Source organism: Sinocyclocheilus grahami, unplaced genomic scaffold (genome assembly GCF_001515645.1).
Source record: "Sinocyclocheilus grahami isolate Dianchi unplaced genomic scaffold, SAMN03320097.WGS_v1.1 scaffold288.1, whole genome shotgun sequence".
NCBI lineage: Eukaryota > Metazoa > Chordata > Actinopteri > Cypriniformes > Cyprinidae > Sinocyclocheilus > Sinocyclocheilus grahami.
In genome coordinates this window covers 1,522,722-1,535,687 of record NW_015505467.1, presented here as the reverse complement: position 1 = coordinate 1,535,687, position 12,966 = coordinate 1,522,722, and the positions used below count along the sequence as shown (strand labels likewise).

The window sequence follows — 12,966 nt, the reverse complement described above, 5'->3', positions numbered from 1 at the left end:
TGTGTGTGTGTGTGTGTGTGTGTGTGTGTGTGTGTGTGTGTGTGTGTGTGTGTGTGTGTGGGAGAGAGAGTGTGTGAAAAATACTTTTTTAGTCAAAATGAGTCTAAACATTTTGCAGTGAAAATATCTTGTTGCAGATCTCATGCTATACAGTTTCAAACAAACAGAAGATTGTTTTTGGTACTGGGATGCATTAAACTGATCAGTGAAAGTGAAACGGTAGCTCAAAATGTAGCAAAGCATAATTTCCCTGATTTAAACACATTTTGTAAGTTTATTATAGAGAGGAAGTTCAAACGTCTGGGTAGTGGATAAAAAAAGAGAAATGCTGGCATGCACCTTTCAAATCACTTATTCATGAACCACAATAAAAGTTTTCACAGTGTATAGAGGCAGATGTTATGACTGAAGTCAAGTTTAAGGACAGTGCAGTTTGGCAGATGTTTGGGTCATGGTCTCACCGCAGCACTCTTCCCTGGGAAGCTGAAAAAGGAATCTGGGCCAATTCTTTGAGCCATGCACTTCAACACGGACAGCAGCTTGATGGCATGAGGAGGCTAATAGATAAAGGGAAAAAAGCAGCATTTGAACACTTGAACAAAAACTCACACAAATAAATACTTGTAGTTTGACTGCAGTGTTTATCCTACAAACATAAAATATTCTGCATACCACAAGTATTAAAAGAAAATAATGTCACAAATTATTTTGGCTAGTCTGAATCCTACTTATGTTGTGTCCAATTTGAGAAACATCTTCTGGATTTAGACATGGATTAGACATGGATAGACATGGAGGTAAACCAACCTAAAACATATCCCAAACCGAGACGTATTTGGTCCATCAGCAATACAAACATCAAACAACAGAGTCATAATAATGGCTTCTGCCCATAGGTTGTAAGATACAGACACACATGGATGTGTGCTCTCCTACTGCTCTGACATGTTTTTTCACACTCTGATCAATGGCACTGACACAGTTCCCCAGTACAGAAACAGCCTAATGCATCAAACCCTACAGCCTTTTCACTGTCTCAACACCTCCCTCATGCACTGAAGACTGCACGGAGAACAAAGACATACATTTAATCTATTTCATATATTTTAAAAAAATGGACATGGATTAGACATGGATAGACATGGAGGTAAACCAACCTAAAACATATCCCAAACCGAGACGTATTTGGTCCATCAGCAATACAAACATCAAACAACAGAGTCATAATAATGGCTTCTGCCCATAGGTTGTAAGATACAGACACACATGGATGTGTGCTCTCCTACTGCTCTGACATGTTTTTTCACGCTCTGATCAATGGCACTGACACAGTTCCCCAGTACAGAAACAGCCTAATGCATCAAACCCTACAGCCTTTTCACTGTCTCAACACCTCCCTCATGCACTGAAGACTGCACGGAGAACAAAGACATACATTTAATCTATTTCATATATTTAAAAAAAATTTAAGTAAATTGTTGCGAAGGCCATTTCAAAGAACATCATAACAAAAATTAAATAAAACATTAGCTTTATTTAAAACAACTGACAGCCCTAGTACTTCACAGCATATGACTGCATGTGAGGTGGAGAGACGAGGTGTTTCTCAAAGAGTAGATAAAGAGGAGAAAACCATTACCCATTGGCCTTGTTCTCCTTTCAGTTTACTGAAGAACAGCTTCAGTTCCTTCACTGTGATACTGTAGCTGGCCAGCACACCTAGCATGTCCACCATCAGATCTGAAAAACACCACACACAAACATGAGGTGAATGTTGTTACAACTGAAAAGATATAAAATAAATAAATATAAAAAAAATTAAATATTTGGTTTCAGAGATAATATTTGTGAGTAGGGGTGTAAGGATTTACATAGTCGAATCAGAATTGTCGAATCTTGCAGATAGTCGAATCATATGTTTAGGGGCGGGGGGCAAAATGCATTACATTTGACAGACATAAATCCTAACCCTAACAGAGGGAAAATGTGTAACGGATGCCTCGCAAATACAAACGGTAAATATTGTTTTATGTTTCGATTAAAAGATAGTTAACGTTAGCCAGCCGCATATCATGTTGTTTATTAGCTACTTATCAGAGCTGATGAAACTGAAGATTAAATAAAACGAAATAATCTACACATAAGATGAAATCAACAGATTTATTTGTTGTATTTGTTGAAGCCTGTGTGCATGTTTACTCTCACTACATAAAGATTTCACGGAGGAAATTAACAAATATCCAGCAAATTTTTTTGGCTTTGAAGCCTAGCCTACTGCCACATAAAACTCCATGCAATCGCATAAATATGAGCTGCTGTGAAAACTGCTCAAACACAGCTAGTTTTATCCAGCCCCAGTTCCAGAATTAAATACTGTGTGTGACTTTTGATTTTCTCCAGAGCACAAACACAAATATTGCATTGGATAGTTTGCCAGACCTGTTTCGCCAATATGATAATGAATAGATAATACCTTGAGTTTTTGCGTGGGTTCTCAGCCAGTCGCCCCTATGTTCACAGCATCCAAAAATCAAATTAGAACCGAATGAAATGCTGTTACTCTGCCGTGTCAATTTGAGTCTTGTTAAAGATTTAAATCCCCGCCGCCAAGATGCTCCTGTCGGTCACGGATTATGGAAAGTGAAACTTAAATTTGTCATAGGTGTGGTTGGATTTATTCATGCACGTTAAAAATATTTATTAAAAGCTTCTTTCTTTTCAGATTCATCATAATAGGCTGTATATTAACCTATTGGGAGAAAACTGGTAGTTCTATGTGAAATCAGACACTGAGCACCCCCACATAGCCAAAATGGCACGATCATAACACCTCTGCGAATGTTCGACTGTGAGACTGGTAGTCGAATCAGGCTCCTCCTATTGAAGCATCGATTCTTCGACTATTCGGGGTCACCCCTACTTGTGAGTAACAATTTTTGTATAGGAATGTTATTTGTGTTAATGTTTTGCAGCATCAGAGAAGTTGTTAAAGCAAGTGCTAAAGCATTGAGGACATGTAAAATCATTGTTCTGTACAAACGCTGAGAACACCTGTGATCAAACTGGAGTTAAGCTCCATCATGGTCCAAAGACGAATAATGAATCACTAAAACTGTACTTGCACAATGTCACGCTGCACAATCTATACTAATTAAAACAGTAATGTTGTCGCTATAATCAAATCTATATACTGCATATATAAATCTATAAAATATATATAAACATCTATAAAATATATATTTAGAATACCTTGATATGCCTTGATATGATCTTTGTGGCTGATTACCAGTTGTGAGTTTTTTGTGTCAGTGTTGCAATGCTAAAGCACTACATGCCGACTGAGCAATGACAGACTCATCAGCCAAGTGCTAAACTGAGAGCATCATAAGTCATCATTTTGCATAGTATTATAAAAATTCTTTAGATTCTATGTATTTAGTGCAGAGTTAATTTAATGAATTTTAACAATACATATATGCTGATGTTCCTGCCAGTATAAAATTACGCAAAATTGCCCTGTGAGTATGACAGCATTAATATAAAGGATGTATAAAGATATATAAAGAGATGTTTAGTGGCATCCCTAATTTAAACATCAGTAACAGTAAAGTCCGTAATCTTTGATTTATTTATTTTTTTAAGAAATTAATACTTTTATTCAGCAATGAAGGTGTTTATAATGTTACAAATGATTTCCATTTCAAATACATACTTTTCTTTTGAACTCATGTGACACTGAAAACTGGTGAAATGGCTGCCAAAAATTCAGCTTTGCCACCACAGGAATAAATGACATTTTAAAATGTAACAATATTACTGTTTTATTTTATTAATTATATTGTTATATGATTTCCAAAAAAGGTATTAGAGTGTCACTTATTTAACATACCTGCGATCATGGTGTCGGCCCGGTCTATGCACTGAAGCACCAGCTGGATGAAGCCGATTTCTGTGCAGGCCTGCAGGTTTCGCAAGCTCTTTTTCAGCACGGCGGTGAACATACTCCACACTTCAGCTTGGCAAGTGGAATCACATTTATCCAGCAGCTCTACCATGCAGATGATGCTCTCCGTCTCCTGGATGATAAAGTTCATCTCCAGATCGAACTGTCCCCCGACCAGCTGCACAGACACAATTACAAAAGTTAGTCACAAATGGAGTCAAAGCCAGAAAAAACATAATAATAAGAATTTAGAAAATGAGTATCAGTCTGAGGCAAAATGCAAATAAAATCCAGCAGATTAGGAAAAATCCCTTTTCGACACTGCAGAAACAATTCATATTAAATTTAAAACACATTTAAAACACAAAAAAGTTAAATGAATGTAAGTAATAGCAAGAATATTTAGAGTTGCTTTCTATGATGGCAACCTATCAGGTTATGTTGGCTTCAATCCCGACATTAAATCCAGATAACCAAATCCCAGGGCTGCAATTCATGCCAATCCCATTGTAAAACATCTGTCAGCATCTGGATGTAAAAAGCCTCTCCACATCTGGATTACTGTGACAGGATTTCCACCTTACCCCAACACTGGCTCACTTGGCCATGAGACGGTATGACCCCTAGGCTAGAAAGCACTACTCTAATCGCCCATTGTAATGGCGATGGCAGATGCTCCACAGACATGAACTGTAAACCTAGATTAACCTTGAAATGATGAAATCATATGTGAGTGCTACACACTGCGCACAGATAAAAGCCAATGCCTCTGGAAAGCCTTTTCATTTACAAATGCATATTTTGGTAAATGAATATTTTAGGGATGCATCAGTTTATAATTTGTTGGGAAATATTACAAAAAAAATTAAATAAATAAATAATTTAAAAATACATATATCAGCAACAATAAATTCTTTTCTTTTTTTTATTACAAATAAGATTAAAGCATACCCCATTTTTTACATTATTGGGCCGTGTCGGATGTGAATAAGTATATGAAAACTAGCTTGTATAAGAAACCAGGGCTCATGTGTTGTGAGAAACGTGAGAATTTCATTTAACACAGCATGACAAGGATCTCTGTATGAAGGGGGTATTGGTCCTGCAAACAACACAAATAACTTCCTTGTCTCTAAATAAACTGTGCACCGCAATAATTTGTCAGCACTTAATAGTTGTTGAGACATTTTTACTTCTGAACAGTTCTTTATGGCACATGATAAAAAAACAATGCAGATGTCAGGCTTAATATTACTAAGGTGGATGTGGTCATCTCACAGTTATGAGGGTCTGAAAAGATTGCTGTCATTTGCCAGTAGACAGGCCATGACCACAACTTGATCAAGGACTGGAGTACAGTATAAATCCATAGGCTATTGGATAGAAACTGTCCCATTAAAATGACTGAAGGTGAATTAAAGGAAAGGGAGGAGAGGGGGGTTTCACTGTCAGTCTACAGCAACAAAGGCTAACAAGGCAGGAGATAAAAGCCATGATCATTCACACACACACTGTTGCCTCCCTATTGGGCTTCTTCCTTGAATGATAGATTACTTATGGGAATGGCAAAATAAGAAAATGAATGAAATAAATGGATGCATATGATTGGCGGTCCTGCATTTCGCCTCACGTCTGGCCTCTAAAATCACCCTCCCTTCACCACCATAGGCTAATATATCACCACCCCCCTTTAAATTTGCATTCTGGGAAGAGGAGCTGATTGCATTGTGTGGCAGGCAGCACAGAGAACAGCACTCAGATAGATCTGCGGCCACCATGCAGGTGATTAATGGATCTGACATCCTCACAGACTGAAGGGCAGTGAATGTGACTTTGGGGTGATGACGGTATCAGCTCACACAGAGGACACACTGAAAGCGGAAGATGCTGATGTCGACCTTGCGTAAAGCACCTGATTGGCAGAGGATCAGCAGTTAGAGATACACATCAAGGAAGTTAGTTCATGTTCATGAGTATTACTAAAAATAACAACAATTGTCAGAGGTGTTATGATGGATAATAGAAACCTACTTACATTTTTAACTATCTAGTAATAGCATAACATTGCTCTTAAAACAGATGGTAAACTGAAAAAAGAATCTGTGCAATTTTACCTGTAAACTGTAAGATACTTTATTATATAAAGCCTTTAGTTTCTTCTTATTTTTGTTATCAGAAATGTGCATTAGAAAGTTTTGTGTTACATTTTCAGTTATTTAGTTTATTGCATTATTTTAGTGTCATGTGTTACACTGATTGTTGTGTCTTTGTGTGCATGTCCCTGTGCACAGTTTTACACAAGCATTTGCCCTGTTTCATGGACAAGCCACTTACAATTAACTTTTTTCTGTCACTGTTATTATTATGGTGGTTATCAATACAGATTTTGGTAGTTTGCAAGACTAGTATATATATATATATATACATATTAATATCCCTAGCAACCACGACTACTGATATTAAACCATAAAGTCTGGCCATATGATCATAAGTTTGAATAAATTCTGAGGTTTATACATATCTAAAACCTCATCTCTTGCTGTGGTTTCTTGTTTAGCTTGGTATAAGCTTATCAAGTAACACTGAGCTTTGAAGTAGGCTATAATTTAGAACTTCAATATTTTATTAGTCAGTGTGGTTGTAGATAACACTTCATCAAAAGGAAATAATGATTAAAAATGTTTTGATTAATAATGTCTTAGTTCTAATAAATATTTTCAAACACTTAACATCTCCTCAAAATAGTGCATCCTAGATGTATATTACAGATCCATACTTCATTGTAATTAAAATAAAAAAATCCAAGACATACCTGCAAGGTCTTTGGTAAAAAAAATTTTTTTTAAAGCCTTCAAATTAGAGCCAAGAATCCACATAATATCGTGGTCAGGGGAAAACAATACCATTAGACCAAATTAAATTGTACCTGTAATAATACCTGCAAGTGCAAAACGTTCTTTCTAAAAATAGCCAAATCGACTCATTTCATTGTCCCTACAGAAATGAAGAATTAGTAGAAGTATTAATTCAATTGTCTTTGAAAAAATATGTTTTTCTCTTTTACTTTATCATTCTCTGTGACTCTGCTCTGGAACCCTCCTGGGGAATGTGGGCAGCTCACACTTCCAAATCCTCTGTTATATCCTCCTAGCTCTTTATCAGTAGTGATCAGAGACCACAGAGGATTTATTTGGGTTTCTTTCCCATATCTGTTATTCTCACACTGTTTCTCATACAAAGACTCTGTACTAGCTGATGATGCAGTCACCAGATCCCTCAGAAGCAAACCGAGCCCTGCGTTTCACCTCTGAGGGCCCAGTGAATCAATAATGGGTGAACAGCTCTTGGTCCAGGGCTGACAATAACAAGAGCTTTTCTCCATGGTGAGGTGAACTACACCAGGGACAACCACGCACACTTTACATACAGCTTCCAGTTGCTGGCTAACATCTTATTTTAGCACTACAGAAATCAGGCTGGATCTTAAACACTTCTCGAAAATCTCTTTATTAAAGTATTTCCAGTTTTTTAGTGCAAGATTTGTAAAGAAAAGACACAACAACAAATGAATAAGCTACTTGCGATAGCAGTACCAAAGACAGCATGTGTTTTTATTCATCCATAACTCATTATCTGTTGCAGCCCATTAAGTCATCTGAAGAGGAAGTACACATTTCAGGTCGCCTTGAATAAAACCATTACAAATAGATTAATCAGAACAGACACTATACTCTCTCTTTCATTAGTCAATGTTTATTTTCTTTGGATGACTCAGGGCCAGTTAAAGGGGTACTCCACCCTAAAAAGAAAATTCCCTCATCATTTACACACCCTCATGCCATCCCAGATGACTTTCTTTCTTCAGATGAACACAAACAAAGTTGCAGAAAAACAGTCCATCTTTTTGAGTCCATATAACTGGGGTTTTATAGAATACCATCGTGTTCGCTATAATTGATGTGGTTTTTAAAGCATCAACTTGCATTGAATAGACTCACAGAGATGGATAATTTATCTAAAAATCTTTCTTTGTGTTAGACAATTGTCATTTCTTCCATTTTTTAAGATTTATTTTTGGCATTTTTGCCTTTATTTTGATAGGACAGATCAGAGCTGACAGGAAGTGAAGTCGGAGAGAGAGGTGGGCGGGATCAGGACAGGTCCTTGAGTCGGGATTCGAACTCGGGACGCCTGTAGTGTAAAGGCGCTGTATGTCAGCACCACTGCCCACAAGTAAGGATGGGCATTCCAAGCAAAAATAATATTTGCATACTGTTACATAACATGCGTTCTCTTTCTCAACTATTTAACGTTCCAAAACTGACTATGTTTAACTGGATACTCGCCAAAACGGGCATTTTGACATAATTTTGTATGTATTTGACCATTTTAGCACAGTTAGCCACTCATTTTGGTATTTGTGGCTCACAAGCTGTTTGAGACTGAGCGCGGCTTGTGCGCTCCACTAATATAGATCAGTGGTGGTGCGCGAGCTTTTTGTGTAAGCGCGAAACCTGCGGGAATGACTAAAATAATGGGCAATACAAGCACTATTTAACCGGAGCGAATGAGACGTGTGTGTGTGAGAGAGAAGGGGTCGTCATAGAGAAGAGAGCGAGAATGCGCGGCTGACGTTATTGCCTGTGCCGCTGCCCGCTGGTAACAAAACGGATCGGCTCGGAATCGGAAAGAGGTTAGACTGATCCGATTCCGATCCCTGGCCGATCGATCGGTGCATCGCTATCGAAAATCGTGACCCATCCCTACCCACAAGGCTATCAGCTATTGTGACCACAGTGATGCCTCTGAATGTGAGCCAGAGAAGGACAAAACTACAGAGATGACAGACTAGAGAGTGAGAGGGAATGAGCAAATGGAAAACAAATTTATGAGAAAATCTGTTTAGGCTGAAAATGTGAGGGCATAATCTCCAACATACACCAGACAATTGCGGGAGAAGCATTTTAATTTTTTACATTTGCAAGTCTAATTAGTTTAACGCTCAAGTCCCTGCCCTTGGTTTTCCCAAACACGAGTGAAAGCTTTCCCTGAAGTAAATATGTAATTCTTGCTGTTTTCTAATAGTGAATTATGATCAAATAAATAAAAAAGCATATCACTGATCAGAACAAAATGTAGCATCTATAATCTAATGTACAAAGTGTGCAAGCTATTTAAAAAAGCACTTTACGTGAAAAGACTAATGATCTGACCGGACAGGCTACATTAACATTAGTTCCAGCACAGTGCATTTTCATTTCATTTTAAACAAACACACACACACACACACACACACACACACACACACACACACATACACACACACACAATCATAGATGTAATGCTTACCAGTGCTAGCAGATCTAATGGATTAAGTTCTGCTAATTCTCTAAATAACTAACAAAGATGTTACTGCAATTGACTGACTCTCGTCCAGTAAACAGTAGCAGAGCTCTATACAATCTACCTTCCATTTGCACTTTCAGTTCAACTTTCTAGCATTAGTTACAGTGACATCAGCCTACAGCACTACTAATGGGTCAGTGAGACTTATTTTGGTTGGTCAACCAAGCATATTAAAACTGAGTTAGCCAACTAAGCTAATTCAAAGTACAAAACTTTTTTTTTTTCTTATTTTCCCAAACGCTTTAAAAAAATAAAAAAAAAAGAATCAGCTACACAGTCTTTATTGGCTTTTCCTGAGCACAAGAAAACATAATGCTTGAAAGTGGAAAAATGGCATGCTTTTGATAACGGCATACCTTAAAAAAACTGTCAAAACTACTGAAATGTAGATTTTCCCTTGAGCATAAATGCCAGTAGAAAAAAAAATGCTGCAGTGATTTTTAAAACAATTGCAATTTAATGCTTGACAGACTTTTTGTTCTCTGGGATTTCAGTCAGTGTCATCCTGGACAGCAGGCACTCTCAGGCAGTTTTATTCCTGGTGCATTGCTAGAGAAATGACAGGAAGTTGCAATGACACTCCTGAAGGACTACATGATGTTGACAAATGTAGCCCACCTTTCAGATCACAAATGAACGGTGGTGTCAATTTCTGTCACAGGGACAACACTATTTATAATGTTTGTTTTTTTTATCTATATATTACACTTGAAAAAAGGGGACAGTTCACCCAAAAATTATTTCATTGTTTGCCATTCTATTTCTGTATGACTATATCTACTGTGAAACACACATAGAAGGTATTTTGAAGAATGTTGGTCACAGTTTTGTCCTACAGAAGAAAGAAAGGCATACAGTATAGTTTGGAATGACGTGTAAATTTTGACAGAATTTTCATTATTGGGTGAACTCAAGCTCATTTGATAGTACCTGATTCAAGTCCAACCCAGTTCATGTTTATGTCCTTGTCCTGCTCTCTGTCCTATCCTTATTCCCATCCTGTCTCTTATTACTGTCTATCAACAAAAATGGCAAAAAAAGAAAAAACTGCATGACACTTCAGAATATTCACAAACCAATCAGCTGTATGCTCAAGGCTAGACCTCAGCATCAAGGGTGAACTTCTGTTTTGTACCTTAAGTTATGAAATACCCCACCTCACTTCGTCTGGAAGTTTTTGAAAACAAGAACACATCCTGTGCGAACAGTTCCTTACTCGTTCTGCACCGCCTGCTCTCAGTAAGTGTGGTTTGAAAAGCCACATTGCCTGCAAAATCATGACGATGATGGTGCATCATGCTTCAATCACAAATTTCTTTACACGGGTCAGAGGGCATAATTAATTGCATTTTTTTTTTTACTACAGGCACTAAATTAATGTTGACAATAGGGCTGGGCGATATAGCAAAAAAATGTATCAATGATATAATGTTTCATATCATTCGGTATCGATAATTATTTAAATTTTTTATAACCTTTTTTAAAACAAAACGCTATAGAAATTTTATTTTAAATTTAACCACTGTGAATTTCATTTAACCAATTTATTGAAACAAACAACAATTTTTTTTGTTTTAACAGTCAAACACAAAATAACATTTAAACAAATATCTCCTTTCTTGTGTGTTATATGCAGATTAAATAAGTCTTATGGAAACTTTTGACTTGTCTCCCGAGGCCACAGGAGGGTGCAATAACCAAAAAAATGCAGCGTATTAAATTGTCAATGCAATGAAATAACTGTCCATGAAAATCGTGCATAACGTCTAAATGAACATATATAAATCAAATATAATTTCGTAAATTGCATAAACAATTATGAACAAAACAACATCATGTATTTATGCATTGCATAAATAAAAAAAGAGCCGAATCGCCGATCACACAGATTGCATTTGAAAACATATGAGACGCAGTGAAAAGGAATAAACGTTTAAACTGTTTTAACTTTGCATGGCTTTCTATACATCTCTTGTATGACAAGCGAGTGCAGCAGTCGTCCGTCTAAAAAATGTGCTGAATATGCGGTCTGTGGAAATGGCTTGGTTTCGGTTTTAACCTAATCGAGATCTTCTAAGCATTGAGCTACTATATTTCTTTGAATGAATAACGCAGCAGCAGCACATCTCGTTGGCTAGACTAACAAAACATTAAAATGCAACAACGTCACTTACATCATCATCACCGCATCTCGCGTGCCACTAATGACACTCCCTGACACACACCTAACATTCGACTGTACCATTTTTGCATTCAAATGCAATTTTTTTTTTATTTTAAATTCGACTAATATAATTTTTTTATTCACAATCTCCTCATCACAGGCAGGCACAGCACTCGTGTTCGTGTTTGTGTGTGCTGTCTGCGTCACTCATAGCACGTGCCTATATCGAAAAAATGTTCTATCGTTATCGATGAAGGAGTACCGTCGATACATAGATACCGTTTTATCGCCCAGGCCTAGTTGACAATATATTTTACATATATAAACACATTTACATATTTTATTTTTTATTTACCAATAGCTAGCAAGCATCATTCTTTTTTTGCATCCTGCTACTTTTAAAAGCTACTGTTTCATTAAACAGATGTGCATTCCTTTATCACAGGAGCAGAGGATTTCTGTAATCATTGTTCATTCCTCAGATGAGTTGATGGGCTGGCTATTATCTAATCATTACTCAGACTGACCCTGCTATCGGCTGAGGCAGAATGCTCAACTCCTCATCCTTTGCACTGATTGGGTAATGTTAAAGTCTGTATTTAATAGTCACTATCAAATATAGCAATCGGCCTCCGGCCTCTTTGAGGCTGCTAAATGAAGCATCAGAGAGGAAGCGGAAAATAGCCAACAGGAAACTTTCCTCATTAGCAGGGCGTAGACACATGTCTGATTCTTGGGAAAGGCCAAGTTTTACATGCCTCCTTATAGTTCTAAGAGTTTAATTTTCATTTAAAATAGTTTATTGTGATTTATAATGTTTATGAGTCTGAGTCAATGAAGAATTAGATCAGTAGCGCAGAGAGAGAATATCCCATGAGATTTGGCATATAGATTTAGTAGGTCACATTTGGATAGCAGAGCCCATAATATATTTGGATATAATGAAAGTCTTTGTGCTGCAAGTAGCTAAAAATAGCATTTCAAAACTGCAGAGGACAACAGCAAGGAGGTGGTCCAAGTTGTTTAGGAGCTTGTATAAATAGCACATATGCCTCTCTCACACACACACAGACACATCAGGGACAATAAGGGCTAGAGTGGCACTGGTTAGAGTTGCTGACAAATACTAATAATTTGAATATATTGTATTTTGTCAAAGGCAAAATAATCGAAGTTCACTTACAGTACAAGCATACCATCACATTAAATATAGTTTAAAATGTTCAACTTTGATGAAATATAAACGCCTTGTTTCCCAAGTCGCTCAGGTTTTGTGGTCCTGTGTGTTAACTGAATCCATTTAGTTATCCAGAGTCATGTGTAATATTTCTGTAACAGCTACACATCAGACTCTTCAGTGGGCCACATGGATAACTGGGCCAAGCTGCATTTTTTTCTCTCTCAATTTTATAGAATGATTTTCTCTCTCACAGCAACAATGCCAAATAAGATA

At 37.1% G+C, this 12,966-nt stretch overlaps 1 protein-coding gene across 1 annotated transcript in view; it reads right to left on the bottom strand.

Moving 5' to 3' along the window:
• LOC107600653 (lipopolysaccharide-responsive and beige-like anchor protein) overlaps positions 1-12,966 on the bottom strand; it is a 312,032-nt gene that overhangs the window by 258,523 nt on the left and 40,543 nt on the right. The window contains exons 2-4 of the mRNA XM_016292600.1: positions 3,890-4,121; positions 1,640-1,740; positions 462-557 (exon numbers count right to left, since the gene is read on the bottom strand). Coding sequence (XP_016148086.1) covers positions 462-557; positions 1,640-1,740; positions 3,890-4,121 — 429 coding nt within the window. The remainder of the gene's footprint in view (positions 1-461; positions 558-1,639; positions 1,741-3,889; positions 4,122-12,966) is intronic.